This window comes from Haliotis cracherodii, unplaced genomic scaffold (assembly GCF_022045235.1).
Source record: "Haliotis cracherodii isolate W230 unplaced genomic scaffold, xgHalCrac1.p SCAF_8, whole genome shotgun sequence".
Classification (NCBI taxonomy): domain Eukaryota; kingdom Metazoa; phylum Mollusca; class Gastropoda; order Lepetellida; family Haliotidae; genus Haliotis; species Haliotis cracherodii.
The window spans coordinates 47823580-47843054 of record NW_027266341.1 but is presented as its reverse complement, the minus strand read 5'-3'; the positions used below and the strand labels follow the sequence as shown (position 1 = coordinate 47843054).

Below are 19475 nucleotides of genomic sequence, written 5' to 3'. Positions count from 1 at the left end.
GTGCAACAATCGAGCAATGAAATGGCTGCCTAGTTCGACAAGGGTGGAAACTGGACTGTTACAGCCAGTTAACTCCCTTGCCTTGGGAAGATGGCCGTTGTACAGAGCGATCTCAACTCTAATACCTTAACATAGAATTAAGACAATCATGGCGCTAAGTTTGGATTGTGCAACAGCACCCTGGCTAATTGTTGGTCATTGTACCCTGACAGCTTTGACACCTTGAATGTGTCATTCTTAGTAGATATTAGTAATAATATGTAGACAGTTGTCAGCTGCGCATACTAGACAGAAAAATATATCACTAAACTCGAGCTTCTGACTGGAGAAGTCACAGACCGTTATTATATTGATTATTAATCTTATCCTGCAGTACTCCTAAAAGCATTTACATTTATTAAAGATTGTAATGGATAAAGCTGAGAGCTCAAAACAGGTGACTGTTCTCGCTGAGTGACAGCAGTGATGTGACGTCATCACTTCCGTGGTCAGTGGGAGCTGTGTGATGGGATTAGTCACACATCCAGTTGAAACAATTGCTTCTTCAGCAAGTCATTAAACAGCTCTTCTTTCTGCCAAGTACAAGCAGTAAATGCATTCAGGAGTAATGCAGGATAAGTATAGAAATATGAAAAACATCTAGATTTGACTAGATTTGTATTAACATGTTAAGGTGGTTTGACGTCATGTTTGCTGTCATCATTGCAGAGCGTTTCGAGACTGTGATAAGGAGCAGCTGGACCAGCTGTTTGCCCTCACATTTCACCAGCTCCTCACACCACGACCTGCACACCTCTCCCCTGTCAGTGATCTCCCGTCTAGCTCCAAGCTCTTGTCATCCCTCTCTGCAGTCCGCAGTCTGCACCTGGCTCAAGATCAGGAGGTGAGTTAGTTTAAGTCTCATACAAATGCTGTATGTGTTTAAAACAACAGGATGATCAGACTCCGGGACTTTACCCCGACACATGCATGTCACTATCTAGGTGCAGTAGTCGTGAATGTGGCGTTAACCCCATTTCACCTCACTGCACCCTACAGTGAACAGTACTGTCCAGATTAACGTGTTCACTGTAGCACCCTTCTTGTTTTCTTCACATTTAATTCACTGATATAAATTTGTAGGGCATGCCTATTTGGCATTTTTGAGTGAAAGGGCTTTGCATTAAAATTGTATTATGCTTCACCTATCCTACATTACTCCTTAATGCATTTACTGCTTACTTTGGACAGAAACAGAATACGTACATGAATGAAGAAAGTTTCACGAACATACCTGGATATTTAAAGCACAAATACACTTACTACGACCTCCACCCATCACACGGAGGGCAGATTTAGGCAAGAAAAGCAATAAACAATGCCACGGGTTAATCCCAAACTGGACAATTTGTTGGAGCAGCACCAGTAATATGGTGTTTACATGACGTCATCGCATCAGAGTCACATGGCCTCAGCTGCTGGGTCCTGCATCACAATTCACTGAAACAACTTTCTTTCTCAGCTGGTATCCTGCAGCTTGTTTTCTGTCAAAAGTAAGCAGTAAATGCATCAAGGAGTAATGCAGGATGAGTACCGGTATACAAATGTAAAAAAATATCTAAATTTTTACTAACTTTTCATATTTTCCTTTCAGCTCATTTGTGATGAAATACTCAGTGAATTTGAAGCAGCAGATTTTGATGAGTTTATGGTGAGTTAAACATGTTTCCAGTAGTTAATGGCTGACAATGAATGATTATAACGGCTTGTACAAATAGTGTGTATTCATGGGTCATCATTTATTAAATATCACTGACAACTTTCCAAGGGAAACTGTGTTTTCAAGGAGTAGGATAAAGTTAAATAAGGTATGTCAGAGTTTCAAAATGATAGTTTTGAATTTTGTAAAGATGATAAAGAAGTATGGGTTTTCAGGAAGAGGAAGAACTGGACAACAGAAGAGCATATACAATTCTTGGTTCCAGTTTGTTCTACAAGGTGAGGAACACTATTTATACTTGCTGTACTACGTGATTTCCCGTCTTCCAGATACGTCCTCTACCCGTGTAGTTAGAAATTGTGAGTTATGGCTTAGTGTACAGAAAGAACTAATCAGAAGTGTCGACATGTACATTTTTGTCAAGACTTTGACTAAAGCATTGGCCGTGTTTACCATGGTTCAAAGTTCTGTCCCAATGGCCATGTGTTCCTAGACACTGCCATATAATGGAACTTGGGAAGAAAGGTCCAAAGTAACCACTGCTTGTGAGAGTGGACTTACAGGGATTGGGTGGTCCCACTCTGTCACTTTGCTGTTTGTTGTTGTGCTCAAATGGTGTGAGGTGAAATGGAGTTTAACGTGTGTGTGTGCACTAATCCGGACTGAGGCCCATTATATAGTACTACCCCACTGAGAATCCTTGCTGCAGTTTAACATGAATACCCCACCCAGACACAGAAAACTGACTCCGAGCTGACCAGTCCATGTATTAGCCCTTTCATGCTTAGTGCCAGGCAGGGTAACAATAAGTACCATCTTTTAATATATTTTGGTATGATGTGGCCCGGGCCGAACCCCGACCTTCTGGGCAGACGCTCTATCCACACGACCACGGAGGCGGTCTCGCTCGAATGGTGTGGATCGTTGCTCATTTATTACATCACTGTTTTGTCTGGTCAAGACTTGATTGTTTACTTTGCCGTGATGTCACTGGAATATTGCTATTAACGACACACCCTCTCCCAATGACAAGTACAGTGGGTGTAGTGATCTCATGTTTACATGTCCGACCTCCTCCCCTCCAGTGCTACCAGTTGTGCTCCCACTTGCCGAGTGCCGACTCCAGTGACCTTCACCTCTTCCTGCGACATCAGAGTCTCCTTCACCTTTTGTCGCTGCAATCTGTGGATGAGATCGTCGTGTGGCAGGAGGTGTGGCCTTCTTACCACCACCCTGGCACCCACGGCTACCCGACCCCCAAGGGCAGGTGCTTCCTCCTGGTTGTGGGCATGGTGAGGAACATTTGTGTGTTGTTGTAATAGTGTACTGATAGTGGGATTCACTCATCAATGATTTATTTATAGTCATATCAGTCATCAAACTGCATGGCAGTTTTGCTTCAGCATTCAGTTGAAAAGGGATATTGAATATCTGATTAAATTAGTTATACAAAGTATCAAGTGTTTGATCACATAACTGAGATTTGTTGATTTTGATTAATCAGAAAAAAGTTATAATTGACAACCACAGGGTATTTTATTTGTTGCTGTGACAGAAAGTCAAACACTGTGTTCAGAGGGGGCACGGATGATCCAGATGTCTAAGGCGCCGCAATTCGCTGTGCAGAGTTGTGTCCCTTGGCAATGCCCAAAACCTTTGGTTGCGAGTTCGAATCCCGGTTTCGCCCTTAGTATTTTTTTCAACACCATACCTTTGATTGTGGGATTTGTCGAAGTGGTAAACATCTGATATCTGCATCACTTCGGCTTTCCTGCCACATAAGGCTGTCATTCTGTGATATGACTGGAATACTGTTTAAAAGCGGTGTTAAACCCATCTCCACTCATTCAGTATGAACCAATGGGTGAAGATATGCCTTTCACTTGTAACGTAATTTTGAAATATCAGTTTGTCTTTTGTCTTACCACATTAGGCAAACAAACTTAGAAGAACATCAAAACAGATCTGTGAACAGAACTTGCCTGAAGATTGTTCTCTATTTCTTTCCAAAAGTAACAAGCAGTTAGCCTTGGTAGATGTGCTCTCCTGATGCCTGAAGGTGTCCCCTCTTGATTACTGTAGGTGTAGATGTTGTAGATGTTGAGCTCTGTTGCAGAAACACTTCCTGCTGGGGTGCCTGCTGGAGATGGGAGGGTGCACTCAGTTGGGGGCAGGGAAGATGGCCCCCCACCCCCTGTATGTCGACCAGGCCAAGGCCACACTGCTGCAGTTGGAGACTGATGATGTCACCATGGCAGAGTGGTGTGAGGAGAGGTCAGTCCCACACCACACCACACCACACCACACCACACCACACCACACCACCGCGCACCGCACCACACCACACCACACCACACCACACCACACCACACCACACCACACCACCGCGCACCGCACCGCACCACACCACACCACACCACACCACACCACACCACACCACACCACACCACACCACACCACACCACCGTGCACCGCACCACACCACACCACACCACACCACACCACACCACACCACACCACACCACACCACACCACACCACCGCGCACCGCACCGCACCACACCACACCACACCACACCACACCACACCACACCACACCACACCACACCACACCACACCACACCACACCACCGTGCACCGCACCACACCACACCACACCACACCACACCACACCACACCACACCACACCACACCACACCACACCACACCACACCACACCACACCATTACAAGTCCTGGAAGAGATGAAATGGCTAGATATGACTTTGAAAGTTAAACGAATAACCATGTATGTGATACTTGGGTCTGATTCATTCCATTCAGGGGGTGATGCGTTGCAGCGTCGGTCTATGTCAATGTTGCTGGGACTGCCATACTGCCATTTGGCCTTTTCCTACTGCTCCCTATAAAGTCACTCCAAAAGGATTTGATGACAACATTTGTAACTTTACATATTCTACTTTTCAGAATACTCGCGGATGCAGGAAGTGTATCTCTAGTTGGAGCTGAGCGTTACTTGGCCCGATCCAAGATTTCTAGAGAAGAGACCATCTTGATGTCCCCTGTCAAACCCATGGGCTCACCGAAGAGTGGTAGGTATCTCAAGTAGATAGCTGCATTGCCACAGCAAGGCAGAAATTTGCCTGTAATTTTGAAAAAAAAATTTAAGATATTTTTTATTTGACAAACTACTACTTGACACCTTACATTTAATATTTGTGTGTCATCTCTTGATGTCCTCTCTCTCCCTCAGCCCCCAGTCCTCTCAAGTCTTCTGTGGATAATGTATTCAAGTACCGCTCTAGTCCTCTAGCTGACAGGAAGCCAGGTACAGTTCGGGGGAGGATTCTCATGGGACTACTTGTGTTTCATTCCATCATCGGGTGGGCAAGCGCAGTGACTTGGTTGATTGCGTGTATCATACCCTGGCGGCATGGATCATTGCACACAGTATCAATCACTGGAATGTCTGGACCACTGATATTTTATCAGACTCAATTATTTACAGACTGCCGTCTTATAGCCAGAAGATTGCTGAGTGCAGTTTTAAACAACACACCTATGCACTCACTGTGTCTGTCAAGCTGTAGCAGTTTAGGCCTGCAGTTCTACATTTGATCTGACTGCAGGATCTGATATTCAGTTTATTTTTGATGGCATCTTTTACTGTAGTTTGTATTTTTCAGACCATTGATTTTCAAGACATAAAAGTAATATAGCAAAGTCTAAAAATAATATAGCAAAGTATTTGATATCATTATTACTCCATGATGTCTCGTGTGCAGGCGAGGTCGGCGGGTAGCCTAGTGGTTAAAGCGTTCGCTCGTCACAGGTTCGATTCTAGACATGTGTACAATGTGTGAAGACCATTTCTGGTGTCCCCCGCCATGATATTGCTGGAATATTGCTAAAAGCGGCGTAAAACCATACTCACTCACTCACTCACTCACTCACTCACTTGTGTGCAGGCAGCGAGGGTGACCCAGATCGTAGTCCCAGCACAGAACACTCCACTCCGGTGATGACCAGACAGGGCAGCAAACTCTCCTACGGATCCAACGACTCTGGCGGAAGTGGTAGCAGTACAGGCGCACCAAGGGTGAGTTACAAACATGTGTGCCCGGAGAATGGAGGGTCGGTTGCTTGTACATGTTTAAATATCGTACTTGTTACCTTGCCTGTCACTCAAAATTTAGAGGATAAAATAAGGACTGATTGGCTTGGTGTCTGTATGCTGTGTGGTATCCCAAGGCAAGCACCATAAAACCAGCTTTTGTTCGGACCTGTACAAGCAGCCACACACACACACACGTGCATAAAGTGACTATTGGTCTGGAAATCACTATTGCCATAGGTATTGATATTGAAAAAAACTATTGCGATAACTGTAGATAATTACATTAAGTAATATGTTACCACTGATATACCGAGGCTGTTGTCTCCCACAACCCTTCACTCTTGTCTCTTCGCTTGCTCTAGCAAGACGTGTTTATAGACTGAAGCGTTCCTGTTTCCTCGACCAATTCGGTGATATTTATTATGGTTTATTCTCACAAATAAACTGTGCTTGTACGGGGCATTTGCGGTAGCTACGCTTGGATATAATTCTCCCACCAAACGGAAAAACTTTTCCCGCCCTTTTTTCCATCTACTCACGGGGTTCTCGTCTGCACGTTGTGTCTTACGTTCCCCTGCTGTAGTATGCTTTGGGGGTTAACATCACTTATTTCTCTATATGTTCTATGTGTATGTTCTATATTCACATTGCTCGTTTATTTTCCTTGTGAAAATGCTCGTTTGTGAATATTTTTGTTGTGCATATGTTGTAACCATGTTTTGCTCTTTTGTTCATCGTACCAAAATGTCTGACATGGATGTGTCGCCGTTGTCCACCCCCTCTATCCCTGCAACCCGGAGTTGCGAGGTGTGTCACAAGTTCTTATCGTCACATGATCCCAACGATCGTTGCCCGCGGTGCAGGGTTCCTTGCGGGGACACCCGGTGCGTCCTGTGCCTGCGGCGTTCGAGCGCTACCGGCTGTATGTACAGTCCGTTTCAACCCCTGTGGTGGCCGGTTCGTCCGGTCGGGGTCCCCTTGCGGGTACCCCCTCCACGGCTGCGGCGGATCCCTTGGTGGCTCTTGGGCTATCCAGGGATTCTGTCACTGCATTGCTTTCCAAGCTTGTGGACTCCAAGCTGGCGGCCTTATCTCAGGAAAGGCTGCTGGCTGTTCCGTCCCCGGCCTCTTTGGTGGCCGCAGTTCGGACACGGGGTCCAACGGTAGGACGGCGGCTCCTGTGGTCACTGGTCCTTCCCCCGAACTGTTGCTACCGCTATCGGTTAAGGATTGCATGGCCATGGTTTATGACCTCTTTGAGGACATGCCCAAGCCCCTGCCGGTACTGCGGGGAATCCACGGCTCTGTGGGTTCCTCCGAGGTATACGATGAGGCTTCGGACAAGGCTTTCCCCGCATCAACCTTGCTGCGCGTGATCAAGCCGTCCTTGGAGAAAGCCTTCGCGGCGGCCTCCAGTCGGGGTCTCCCGTTGCCTCCACCGTCATGGAGAAAGGGTTCTTTCCCGGTACATAGACCCTGCCTTTCCCGAGGCTGGTCCTTCAGCGGAGGCTCATGTTGAGCGGTTGGGTGTCCGTGCCCCAACGGCTGCTATGGTAACACAAGCTACCTTGCAGCAGCTGGACAACCTCGCTTGGCACTCCATGCTTGCCATGTCGCACGGAGACACTTACTTGGCTGCAGCGGCCAGTCTGGTCGAAGGTTCTCCCATGGACCGTGACCAGTGCATTTACAACTGCCAGCTCAGTTTAAATGCTTCCCTGGAGTACGTTACCGGGGCTTTGGCCTTTATTTCCGGCACGTGCCATTTTCTCAGGCGCCAGTCGTATCTTGCCGCCTCGGGGTTAGACGCTGCCATCCAGGAAGTGCTCCTTGCAGCCTTGGTCTGCGCGGATCCCTGGGGTTCTGAAGGAACAACTGGCTGCTGTGTCTGCGGAGGCCTCTCGGCACACACTTGATCTTGTTGGGTCCCTGCATAGGCACCTGGGTGCCGCTCCTAAGCTGAGCACGCCCCACGATGCTGCGGCCGGTAGGTCTAAGGGGTCGGGTTCATCTTCCTCGAAGAAGCCCCGCCCTGAGGGCTCCGGTAATGGCAATCAGCAGCCCTTTCGCGGGAAGAAGGGGAACTGGGGGAAGCCCAAGTCGTCTAAGGACGGCAAGGGCCCCTCCAGGTGACTCTCATTGGAGGGGTTCGTATGCCGACAGCGCCAACTTTGATTGGCACGTAGCCGAACCCGAGTCACTTGGCCCTGGACAGTTGCGCCTGCCGCAGCCTGTCAGGCCCCCCTCTCCTTCCCCAGTGGGAGCCAGACTCCAGACTTACTGGGAGAATGGGGAACAAGTGTTCTACAACCCATGGGTGGTCAACACGATCCGGTATGGCTACCGGCTAGATCTCAAAGCGGATCTGCCGCTCACCGTTGCCCCGTTGGCAGGTTTCTATTCGGAAACCGATCTTCCCATCCTTGCCGATGCCATAGGCAGGTTGGTGGAGAAGAGGGCAGTACGGGAGTTAGCTCTACCAGAAATAACAGCGGGGTTTTACTCCAGGATATTTCTTGTTCCCAAGAAGGACAGTGCCGAACTCAGAATGATTCACAATCTGAAATCGTTCAACGAGTTGACCCTGCACAAGCTGCCCAAGTTCAGAATGTTGACCTTGGCGGACCTGAAAGCTCTGATCATGCCAGCCGACTGGCTCGCTTCGATCAACCTGAAGGATGCTTATCTGCATGTTCAGATTCACTCGGACCATCATAAGTATATCAGGTTTGTCTTTCAAGGCAGGCACTACGAGTGGGTTGTACTCCCATTCGGCCTTTCGTCCGCTCCCTGGCTGTTCACCCGGTTAACCACCCCCATAGTGGGGTTCCTCCACAAGAGGGGTGTCAGGTACTTCGCGTACTTGGACGACTCGCTAGTGGCCAATCGAATGACGGACACCCTGTCCTGCCATCTCGATTTCGCACGTCGGCTCTTGGAGCAATTGGGGTGGATTGTCAATCTCCCCAAGAGCTAGTTAACCCCCTCACAGAACTTGAAGTTCATCGGAGGTCGGTTCGACACTGTGACCCATCGCCTCTTTGTCTCCCCAGACCGGTGGCACAAGATTCAGGCGAAGCCAAAGTCTTAGCGGTGCAACAGACTGTTCACTTTTGGGAACAGCTGTTAGGGCTACTTGTATCAGCCCAGGACTGCACCGATCGGGGTCGTCTCCAACTCCGCCCGCTGCAACGGTTTTTCATCCAGTTGTTGGCACAGGAGGTGAACAGTGCGTACTATTGTACAGGACGTTGCTATGGGTACCAGTCTCTCTAAAGGTGATTTGGGGTATTATCAAGGGTTTCAAGCAGCTAGATCTTAAAAAGGCCCGCCTTCGGGCACTGGCCTGGGATCTCTCCTTAGTGTTGAATTCACTTACGGAAGCTCCGTATGAACCCTTGTGTAGTGCTTCGTTTCGGCATGTGACTCGGAAAACAGCATTTCTCCTCTCCTTTGCCACGGCGTCACGTGTGTCCGAGATTCATGCACTCGATGTCTCTAGAGTACGATTCGATAGGGGCGACAAAGGAGCGGTCCGCCTGGGCCTGCTCATGGGCTTCATCGCCAAGAATCAGAAATTTGGTCAAACGGAGAGAGAATTCACTGTAAGATCACTCAAGGAAATCTTACATCCTGCTGATATCGAGGACAGATCGCTGTGTCCGGTTAGGGCCCTTAAGTATTAACTTACGGCTTCGAATGAATGCAGACAAGGGAGTGGCCGTCTGTTCATATCGTGTAACCCTAATCGCACTGCTGACATTACTCGCAACTCGATTGCGTTGTGGCTTCGTTCTGTCATCAATCTGGCGTACCGGTCTCGGGGGGGTTACCGGTAGCGGGGTCAACCCGTACGAGATCAGGGCGCTAGCGGCAACATTTGCCCTACACTCGAATATCTCTGTTCACACAATATTACGAGGTTGTTACTGGCGTTCTGAGTTTGTTTTTGCCAATCATTACCTCAGAAAGGTTTCTGATGAAGACGTGGAGGGGGTGCACAGTCTTGGGCCGCTGATCGCAGCACAAGCGGTCATCTAAGGTGTGTGTCCAGCGCAGTTCCGAACTCCACAGGCGTCAGACCTTGCACAGTGGTCAATCTGGGTCGTCTCCAATGTTCCCACCGCCGTGGGTACAGGAGTGGGGGTCCCGCAAGCCAGCGCGCTCACACCACAGGTAAGGCGGCTTTTTGTGTGTTTTGTCCTTATTTGTATTTTGACAATTATGCATTTAATTGTCTGTCGTGTATTCCAACCTTGTGATACATGCTTACGAATACTGGAATTAGGTCACGCGCCTAATGCATACTTTAAGTAGGCTTGCTTTGGGATATACGGTCTGGATGAAATTAATTTCCCTCTTCCCGACTGTTTAACCTGATCTAAGATTTAGCTCACATGGATACTGTGTTCTCATCCGCTGCGGCGAAATACCTATCCAGTGGGTCCGTTTGGAGTCACCAATCGTTTGGCAATGACGATTGAGCCTTACGGTATGCGGTTTACTTCCGCTGGTATAACAGTGGTAACGTATTACTTAATGTAATTTGTAGAATTTCTCTATTTGGAATATTCTATACGTAATACATTACCACTGGGCTGCTGCCCGCCCGTCTGTCCCCTGAGCACTTGCTCTCGCAGGAGACAAGAGTGAAGGGTGTCACATGGCAGCTAGGTGGCTACGCACGTGCTGCATGAGGTAATTGAGATCTCTGTGGTAGATTTCGCTATAGCAGCAGTTGTGGGAGAGAGCAGCCTCGGGATATCAGTGGTAACGTATTACTTATAGAATACTGAATATAAGTTTTCACTGTATCATTTTAGATGGATTTTAGAGTTGAATTAAACCTTGGTACTAAAGTTGAACTTTGAATGTGATAACCATAACAACAAAGAAAAAGTAAAGTTTGAGATATGACTTACTACCGCTCATGATAAAAAAACAAACAAATTTGAACAGCATTTAATGTACAATCGAAACTATCGATATTCCTAACTGAAATTGATACTATTGATCAGAAACTGATTTAACAATGGATTTTTTTACTTTAAGTGCTTACCAATAACAATATATCGATATTTTGATTTATCGTGACACCCCTACTCGGCATGCATGTCTCTATATTAGTGCAATAATTTGGAACGTTTCGTTAAACCCCATTTCACCATACCTCACACAAGCTTTTGTCGACCGATACAGACCATATTGAATACTCTTGATTAATGTGTTGTATTACACAATTGGGAATGGAATGTGTTGTATTTGATTTTACCATCGGTTGAAGGAATTGATTCCTATTGTAATCTCACAAAGTTCCATGGGATCATTAAATGAGGCAGAGAGATGTGACAGTGCTGCAGTCTCAGTAGTTGGCTGCTGACACATACATTGCCCCAGTGTTTCAGCAACACTCTAGACTTGGATGCAATAGAGTGGTGGCTGATATCAGTCAGGAATCAACTTTTGTTTCTGCTCCATTTAAGGAAAATGAAAATTTGAAGTCACTTGATTCTTAAATATTGTTCAGCTTTCCCTTAATAAGTTTGGTATGTAACTCACCTTGGCGCAAGACTTGCAATCTGTTCTTCCCAACAGTGAGTAGCCAACAGGAGGCCTTTGTATGACAAGTGTATTACTATGGTGTGTGGTCAACTTGGTCCTCCCACCTGGTAGGACTACAATGTTGGGCTAATGGTGGCTTAGACTATGAACTAAACTATGGGTTCAATACTGTGTTACAGAGTAAATCTAGTCGGAAGAGTTTCCAGAATGACATGTCAAGCATCAGCAAGAGTCTGTCTGCTCTACAGGTGGAGGAGCTGCCTATACACGGAGGCCACGCCAAGTGAGTTTCCACACACCCCATGCAACAGGCCACACCACACGCCTCATACACCGCTCACCAGACACTACATGCCACACATCACACAACATGCCACACGCCTAACACCACATGCCTAACACCTCACTCCACACACCACACATGCAACAGCTGTCTCACTGATACATTCCTTGGACCAGTGATTTCCTCAATCATATGTCCAGCCCTTAGTTCCGTGATCTCCTCAATCTTATGTCCAGTGATCTCAATTTATTGTTCAGCTCTTAGTCCAGTGATCTTCTTAATTTAATGTCCAGCCCTTACTCCCATGATCTCCTCAATTTAATGTCCAGTCCTTAGTCCCGTGATCACCTCAATCTTATGTCCAGCCCTTAGTCCAATGATCTCCCCAATCTTATGTCCAGTGATCTCCTCAATTTAATGTTCAGCTCTTAGTCCAGTGATCTTCTTAATTTAATGTCCAGCCCTTAGTCCTGTGATCTCCTCAATTTAATGTCCAGCCCTTACTCCCGTGATCTCCTCAATTTAATGTCCAGCCCTTACTCCCGTGATCTCCTCAATTTAATGTCCAGCCCTTAGTTCCGTGATCTCCTGAATCTTATGTTCGGCCCTTAGTCCAGTGATCTCAATCTAATGTCCAGCCCTTAGTCCAGTGATCTCCTCAATCCTACGTAACTTTCTATCATACAAGTCTGTATCATTTGTAGGGAAATTTATCCTGTTTATGATAGGATATTTTATCATGTCTATATCTTCTCTCATGTAAATAAAATATTTATATTATTACTTTCCATGAATAATTTTTAGGCATTATGTAGATCTTTTTGTAATATGTGTGTCATATACTCCTATGTTATTTTCAGAATAACGCGTGGTGGTGAGAACGTGTTGTTCCACTACGTCCAGCTACACGACCTGGAGGGGGTGTACGTGACCCCGTCGGACTACGAACTGGCCTCCGTGCAGGGAGCTATCCACTCCCAGCTACTGGACAACTTCTACCGCTGCTCCCTACACATACGGAAACTGTTCACCGAGCAGAAGCAGGTCCAGGTAGGGGCACCTGTTCACAGTCATAGGATGGGTACTGAAGGAGTAGTTGAACATGTTGAAGGTGTAGCTCTGTAGCATTTATCTTCTACATTGCTTTTCCAAGTGTAACATTGTGTAACTGCATTTTAGGAAGAATACAACAGATTTTAATATTTGGCTTCCATTTCGCAAATGTTTTTTTTATAGTTTGATAATTACAGTAGGTGTGTTTGTCAATTTCAGCCAAATAGAGTGTTTGTTGATTGATTATTGACTGGAGACACATCTCTGCCTGTACATAGCCTGTATCGTGTCCCCCCAAAACATCTTTTAGCGAAAAAACTATGATTAATGTGTTGAGGTACCTCCTTAGAATACATATTGGACACAACGTTTTGCCTGTCAGGAGTGTTATCCTGATCATGCAGCTACTCTTGTAGAGTGTGCAGTGTTCTCTGGAAGCGAGGTGATGATGGTAAAGATGTTGTGTATGATGTTGATGCTGCAGGCATGTGCGCCGCTGCGTCCCCGGTTCGGTGTCAGCAGTACTCTGGTTGACCTGGAGGAGCATGGGGTGATGTTCAGACACGCGTACCTCACATCTCCAGAGGCAAGGAAGAACACCACTGTCCTCTGCTACTGGGTGGTCGGGTAAGCTTTCTGTCGCTATAACCATGTGTGATCACATTGAGTTTTGTCAGTATCATTTAGTGTCATAAGTGACAGACTTTGGCTAGTTTGTGAAGCTGTAGGTGTCTTTTTGTTTGATAAGTGTTAAGTTTTATCACTATTGTTCGGTGTAGTCAGTGTTAGAATGGGTTTCATGAGCTGTCCTGGATTGTGATGTTTATCACTGTCATTGAGTGTTATAAGATTTGGTTCTGTATTAGCAGGTGTCGGAGGTTTCCCACTTTCATTCAGTATCATACACTACTCAGTTGAATTGGAAGTTAAGGATCATCTGATCCTTTTTTCATTGTCTTGGCGTGCCAGATTAACTCTTGTGATATGTGAAAATCAGAGGTGGCAGATTAACTTGTAATATGAAAGAATCAGTTGGTCCTTAACTTCTTTGAGTATTATAGGTGTTATTTGAGGATAGGGCATCGATGGGGCTATGGTATACTGATGAAAACACAAGTCAAGGTCAGGTCAGTGTTAATCATAAGAATACGTACAACTTTATGGGTAACAACTTCTGGCTTATTACATGTAGCGATGTTTCAATGTAGACCCTTACACCATTATCAAGCAAGCGACTTTCCAGCTTCGTTATGGTGTAAGGATCTATATCGAATCATCACTACATGCCATAAACCAGAAGTTTTTACCCATAAAGTTGTGCATTTTTTTACTTACTCACAAACTTCTAGAATGAATCATGTTTCACATTCTGTGTTTTGCAGTCGTCGGTTCCCTCTACCCGATCAGCGCGAGTTGTACGTTTGTTTCCACGAGTCTGTGACACAGAGTCTTGTTGAGGTTGCCTTTAACCTGGGCTTTGGTGTCCTGGGTGTCACTTGATGATGGATCTGCCTAGCACTGCTGCCGACATCCTCCTCCTGAGGAGGAACCAAGGATACCCACCACAGGAGTGTGTGTGTGTGTGTGCATGTCAGAAAATATTGCCCTGGCTTTGTTTTGCATTTGTGGCTATAATACTCAAGTACTGATACCTACACACACGACACACTCAGGCACTGGTCTCACCTCAGTAACCATGGTTACCTGGTGATGTTCAGTGCCAGGAACAATGTCCATACATATACATGATGTCTCACTGAAGCACTCGTAAAATATATATACATGGAATTAATATACCGGTACTAGGGATGAGATCAAGTAAATTCTGTTGACAGCAGTGATGGTAAAATAAGTTAACACAAATTTAATTAAAAAATTAATGAGAAGGAATAGGAAATACTGAAATATTAGGTAATGGAGTGTATTGATAAGTTACAAATATGAAGTAGACTTTGAGGAACAAGGAACTGTTTTAAATGGACATGTTATTGTGATGTTGCAATATACAGTATTTAATCATATATGGCATTAGTGGTGCATGCGTATCAGTCAGCATATTCCTCCATACCTATCATCCATTGCTGTCCCCATCCAACACTGATACAGGCTCCACTGTGGTAACTCGGAGCTGTTTGCATGAAGCTGTTGGCAGATGCATTCCCAGTCATGCTGAATAGTTCTCTTAGCAAATTGTACGTATCAGATTCTCTGTCACATTCAGAAATTATGTTATTCCATTATTTTGTGAATATTATTTTCATATTTTTGTATCTTGTGTGGCAATACTCAGAATTTGTATTTGATTTACCAACAAATGACCACAGGTTAAAATGTTTTGAACGTCGCTCTGAACAGATGGTGAATATGTAAATTTGGTCTCAGCTACTGGTATTCTCTGACTGCTGTTTCACTCCAATGAAGAAATCCTTACCGCTGTGTATCAAGTAGGCTGATGCTTGCACGAGATACAGCAGCCACACTTCTGTCGTAGAGACTGACTCTCAGAAACTAGTAGTGCTTGAAATAAAATACAGATGTCAAGATATATGTATCACAATAATTAGTCCACAATGCACGATTTTGAGCTTGAATAGTATTAATGTAATTTGTACCTTATGCTGTTTACATATTGCACATTGCTCTAGTGCATCTACAGCTAGTAGCGTCTTCAGTACTCTTTTGTCCAACCTGCCCTCCGTGACATGGACGTGCATTTGGGTGAACACCCTACTGATGGGAAACAGCAGTTACAGTCTGTGCTGTCCTGGCAGCTGAAGCAGTTAGGGAACCCAAGGGACCACGTTCTTCACACGTTGCCATTGCTGACTCATCTAAGGAGACAGGATCACCTGTCCGCTTCAGCATAGGATCCAGGTTTTAAAGCGATGTTGATCAACCAACTATGGACATCGTCAACTCTATTTAACTACGCCATAGCCCCAGTGGTTGAACAAGTGTAGAGAATAGAGGACAGACAAGTCACACTTTCTACCCTTAGGGCGATGAAAGACGAGTTCCAACCTACAGGACCACTCCATGATATGCTGTACCATCAGTCAGGGAGTGTGCGAAAACAATAATGACATATAGGGGCATGTCTTCTGACACCTGATGTAACAGAGGTCTTCTTGGGCAAAAGAGTGAAGACTCTACAAGATCGTCATTCATTTCTTCCAGATAGGAGTTCCAATAAGAGCAATGTGCAATATGTAATGCAGGATAAGTATATAAAATAGACATTATGCTCTGATTATGTAATTATTCTGTTTCTGAGGAAAACAATGTTCTATTTTTAAAAAATCACAAAGACCCTAATGCACGATTTGGCTACACGATAGATGTCATGTGATGAATCCAAAATGTACCTATGCTTGTCGTAAGATCGGGTGGTCAGGCTCTGTGACTTGGTGGATGCATGTCATCGGTCCCAATTACATGGATCGATGCTTATAATATTAATCACTGGATTGTCTGGTCCAGACTTGATTATTTACAGACCACCGTCATATAGCTGGAATAATGCTGAGTCCGGCGTTAAACAACCAACCAACCAACCAAAATGTTGATATGTAACAGTTCGAAGACCATACTATGCAAGTACCACTAATCCAACCAATGTGTAGTAGCATTTTGTGTCTGTCGCGTTCCATATTGGGGTGCATCACATGCTGGGAGTCACGTTTCCTCTAAACAGAGATATCTGTATGAAAGAAGCCAAAGTTTCCATCACTTCTTGTCCGATATTGTATCTTCTGTGAGTTCAGCTTCAGCAGAGCTAAGTGTCAGCTTCAAATAACGGCACCGTCTTTCACCGCTGGGGCACACCATGGGGTAGAGTCCCCGTAAGCTGGGACCAGTACACAGGTGCTATGATCTGGCTTGTGTAGTTCCGTGTTCTACAGTCAGTACAGTCAGTGTCTTGTTTAAGGTAATGGCCGAGAACCGTTTGGTTATTAAAAATGGCTTGACAACTTCCACCTCAACTTATTTTATAATTTATTATATGATTTATGTTTGATGCAGCATTATTTTATTTCAGATCTTTAATGTGTAAAGAGTAATATATCCTTTGTATTCCAATCAATCATTAGCTGTTTTACAATCAACTATTATCCTTATCAAGAACTCATCTTCATAAATAGTATTTTCAACATATTACACATAATAACTGTAACGTATCTATGTGGATGTCATATGTATACAAACATAGGACTGATAAGGAAAATTACATCTTATGATTTGTGAATTGAGACAAATCCATGATTTTATGAAATTACTTGATAAATACGGCTAGTATGATGCCCTTACTCAAGAGACTGTTGGAGATTGAAATCCTTGAAATGAAATATATGGTTATTTATATATAATTATATTAATTATGTAATTTGTCAAGTGTCCTGTTCTAACATTATTTACCATATGCACAAATGCTCATATTCATTGATAATCACACACAAACCTGTTTACTGTTTGTTATAATGGCTGGCTAATTCAGTTTAAACCTTGAATCAAATTATTTATTCAATTTATCCTTATACAAATGACAGACTTGGCAACTGGATTCCCTGTTCCGAATCTGACACCACTACAAATATAATCAAATTACGTGTCTGCCTGGGTATTGCCCAGTATAGAGTTATCTGTAGTCAGTTTTAGTTCTCCTAAAATCAAACTGTTTATAACTGAACTATATAACTGGTTATACAGAGCTGGAGTCTGTGATATGAACATCAGGAGATGCCCCTCCTCCACTCTTGTTACTACACTGTATTTATTATCTACTTAAACGGACCATTTTATACACCCCCTGTTTTATACATGATTCAACATGTGTTGTTTATGAGCTCCTGTATTTTGTATACGTTATTTTATATATTACCCATTTGTATGGATATATCTTTTATTGCTGCAGTGCTTGTTTTGATATGTTACTTTGGTCAATTATTTGTGTACTTAATTATGTTAATAGAGCACAAAATGTGACAGTGTTGTCCATTGTGCTACAGGTGTATCTATTTGATCTCTGTTGAAATCCATCCAACCATTATGATATTGACATTTATCGTTCATGCCATGAGTTTGTTCATACAAGTTGTTCATCTGATTATCGATTGTTAAGATCAATATTTGAGGTATTTTATCTACCTTTTTATGTGACATTTTACTTTCATATAGTGGGTATATTTGAAAATTATCTTAATTTTTAGGGTAGAGTGAAAACAGGCTCTTCATAAATATTGTAGGGCAAGGGTGACCCAGTAGTCTAAGGCACCTCAATTCGCTGTGTAGAGTTGTGTCCCTTTGGCACACCAGGAACTTTGATTGAGGGTTAGAGTCCTGGTTCGTCCAGTTGATTGTTTCTAGGTTTGTCAGCACCATACCTATGCTTTCATTCCAGATAATGCTGACACGCCGTGATATACCTGGAATACTGTTAAAAGCGGTGATAACACTCAATTCATTCACTCCCTTCAAATGTTGCAATGTTGTTATTTTCAATATCTGTTTGGGGTATGGTTGTTCCTTGTCATGCAATATGCTTCCTGGTGCCTCAAATCTGCATCCATTGGGAGATCTCCTAAATGGTAATCATGGTAAAATGATTTATTAACATTGATGCATTTCATGTGTACAATGTTACTGAATTATGATAATTTTGTGTTTGCTTCAAATGTTTGAAGAAGTGTTTAGAAATATAGGATGAGAGTAGCTAGAATACAAATGATTATTATCTTCATACAGATAAAACAATGTCTATGTTTGTTCATAGTGTTGATATTCCTCGAAGTTCATATCTATAAAACATTTTTTTAAATATATGTAACATGTGAATGCCCGAAAAGTGCCATTATGTGTGAGACATGTGTAGATAGTTCATAATGCCAAATGTAGTCAATATTTAATGTGATGTCTGTCTTTGTGATGTATGCCATTGTGATGAATGCTATTGTGGTGCCTGTCAATGTGGTGCCTGTCATTTAGGTGCCTGTCAGTGTGATGCCTGTCACTGGGATAGGTGTCATTGTGATGCCTGTCCCTGGGATAGGTGTCAGTGTGATGCCTGTCACTGGGATGGGTGTCATTGTGATTCCTGTCATTGTGATGGGTGTCATTGTGATGCCTGTCATTGTGATGGGTGTCATTGTGATGCCTGTCACTGGGATAGGTGTCATTGTGATCCCTGTCATTGTGATGGGTGTCATTGTGATGCCTGTCATTGTGATAGGTGTCAGTGTGATGCCTGTCACTGGAATAGGTGTCATTGTGATCCCTGTCATTGTGATGGGTGTCATTGTGATGCCTGTCATTGTGATGGGTGTCATTGTGGGGCCTGTCATCGGGATGCCTGTCATTGTGATTGATGTCATTATGATGCCTGTCATTGTGATGCCTGTCATTGTGATAGGTGTCATTGTGATGCCTGTCATTGTGATTGATGTTATTATGATACCTGTCATTTCGATAGATGACATTGTGATGCGTGTCATTGTGATAGGTGTCATTTAGATGCCTGTCATTGTGATAGGTGTCATTTAGATGCCTGTCATTGTGATGCCTGATATTGTGATGCCGATCAAGGCTATCTAGACAGTGCCACATCTTGAAATCAAATATGTGACTAAGTGATTGACTGTTTACCATTCCCTTGCCTGTCAGCTGGCTTGTTGGCACCAGCGACCCAAAGATTTGACAGTAGCATTGTGCTCACATGTTTTGATGTGAATAACAGAAACACCATGTGTTCCTTGACTCAAGGGGTGCA

At 44.2% G+C, this 19475-nt stretch overlaps 1 protein-coding gene and 1 pseudogene across 2 annotated transcripts in view; both read left to right on the top strand.

Moving 5' to 3' along the window:
- The window catches only part of LOC139449678 (protein inturned-like), a 41926-nt gene extending 25838 nt beyond the window's left edge, over window positions 1-16088 (top strand). For both annotated transcript variants that reach the window (XM_071231164.1, XM_071231163.1), the window contains 12 exons: window positions 709-883; window positions 1634-1690; window positions 1915-1977; window positions 2785-2991; window positions 3816-3973; window positions 4665-4789; window positions 4951-5025; window positions 5666-5796; window positions 11556-11659; window positions 12520-12709; window positions 13197-13339; window positions 14095-16088. In XM_071231164.1, the coding sequence (XP_071087265.1) occupies window positions 709-883; window positions 1634-1690; window positions 1915-1977; window positions 2785-2991; window positions 3816-3973; window positions 4665-4789; window positions 4951-5025; window positions 5666-5796; window positions 11556-11659; window positions 12520-12709; window positions 13197-13339; window positions 14095-14212 (1546 nt within the window). In that variant the 3' untranslated portion in view covers window positions 14213-16088. The remainder of the gene's footprint in view (window positions 1-708; window positions 884-1633; window positions 1691-1914; window positions 1978-2784; window positions 2992-3815; window positions 3974-4664; window positions 4790-4950; window positions 5026-5665; window positions 5797-11555; window positions 11660-12519; window positions 12710-13196; window positions 13340-14094) is intronic.
- On the top strand, window positions 7790-9090 carry LOC139450220 (uncharacterized; annotated as a pseudogene).
- Window positions 16089-19475: the final 3387 nt, after the last annotated feature.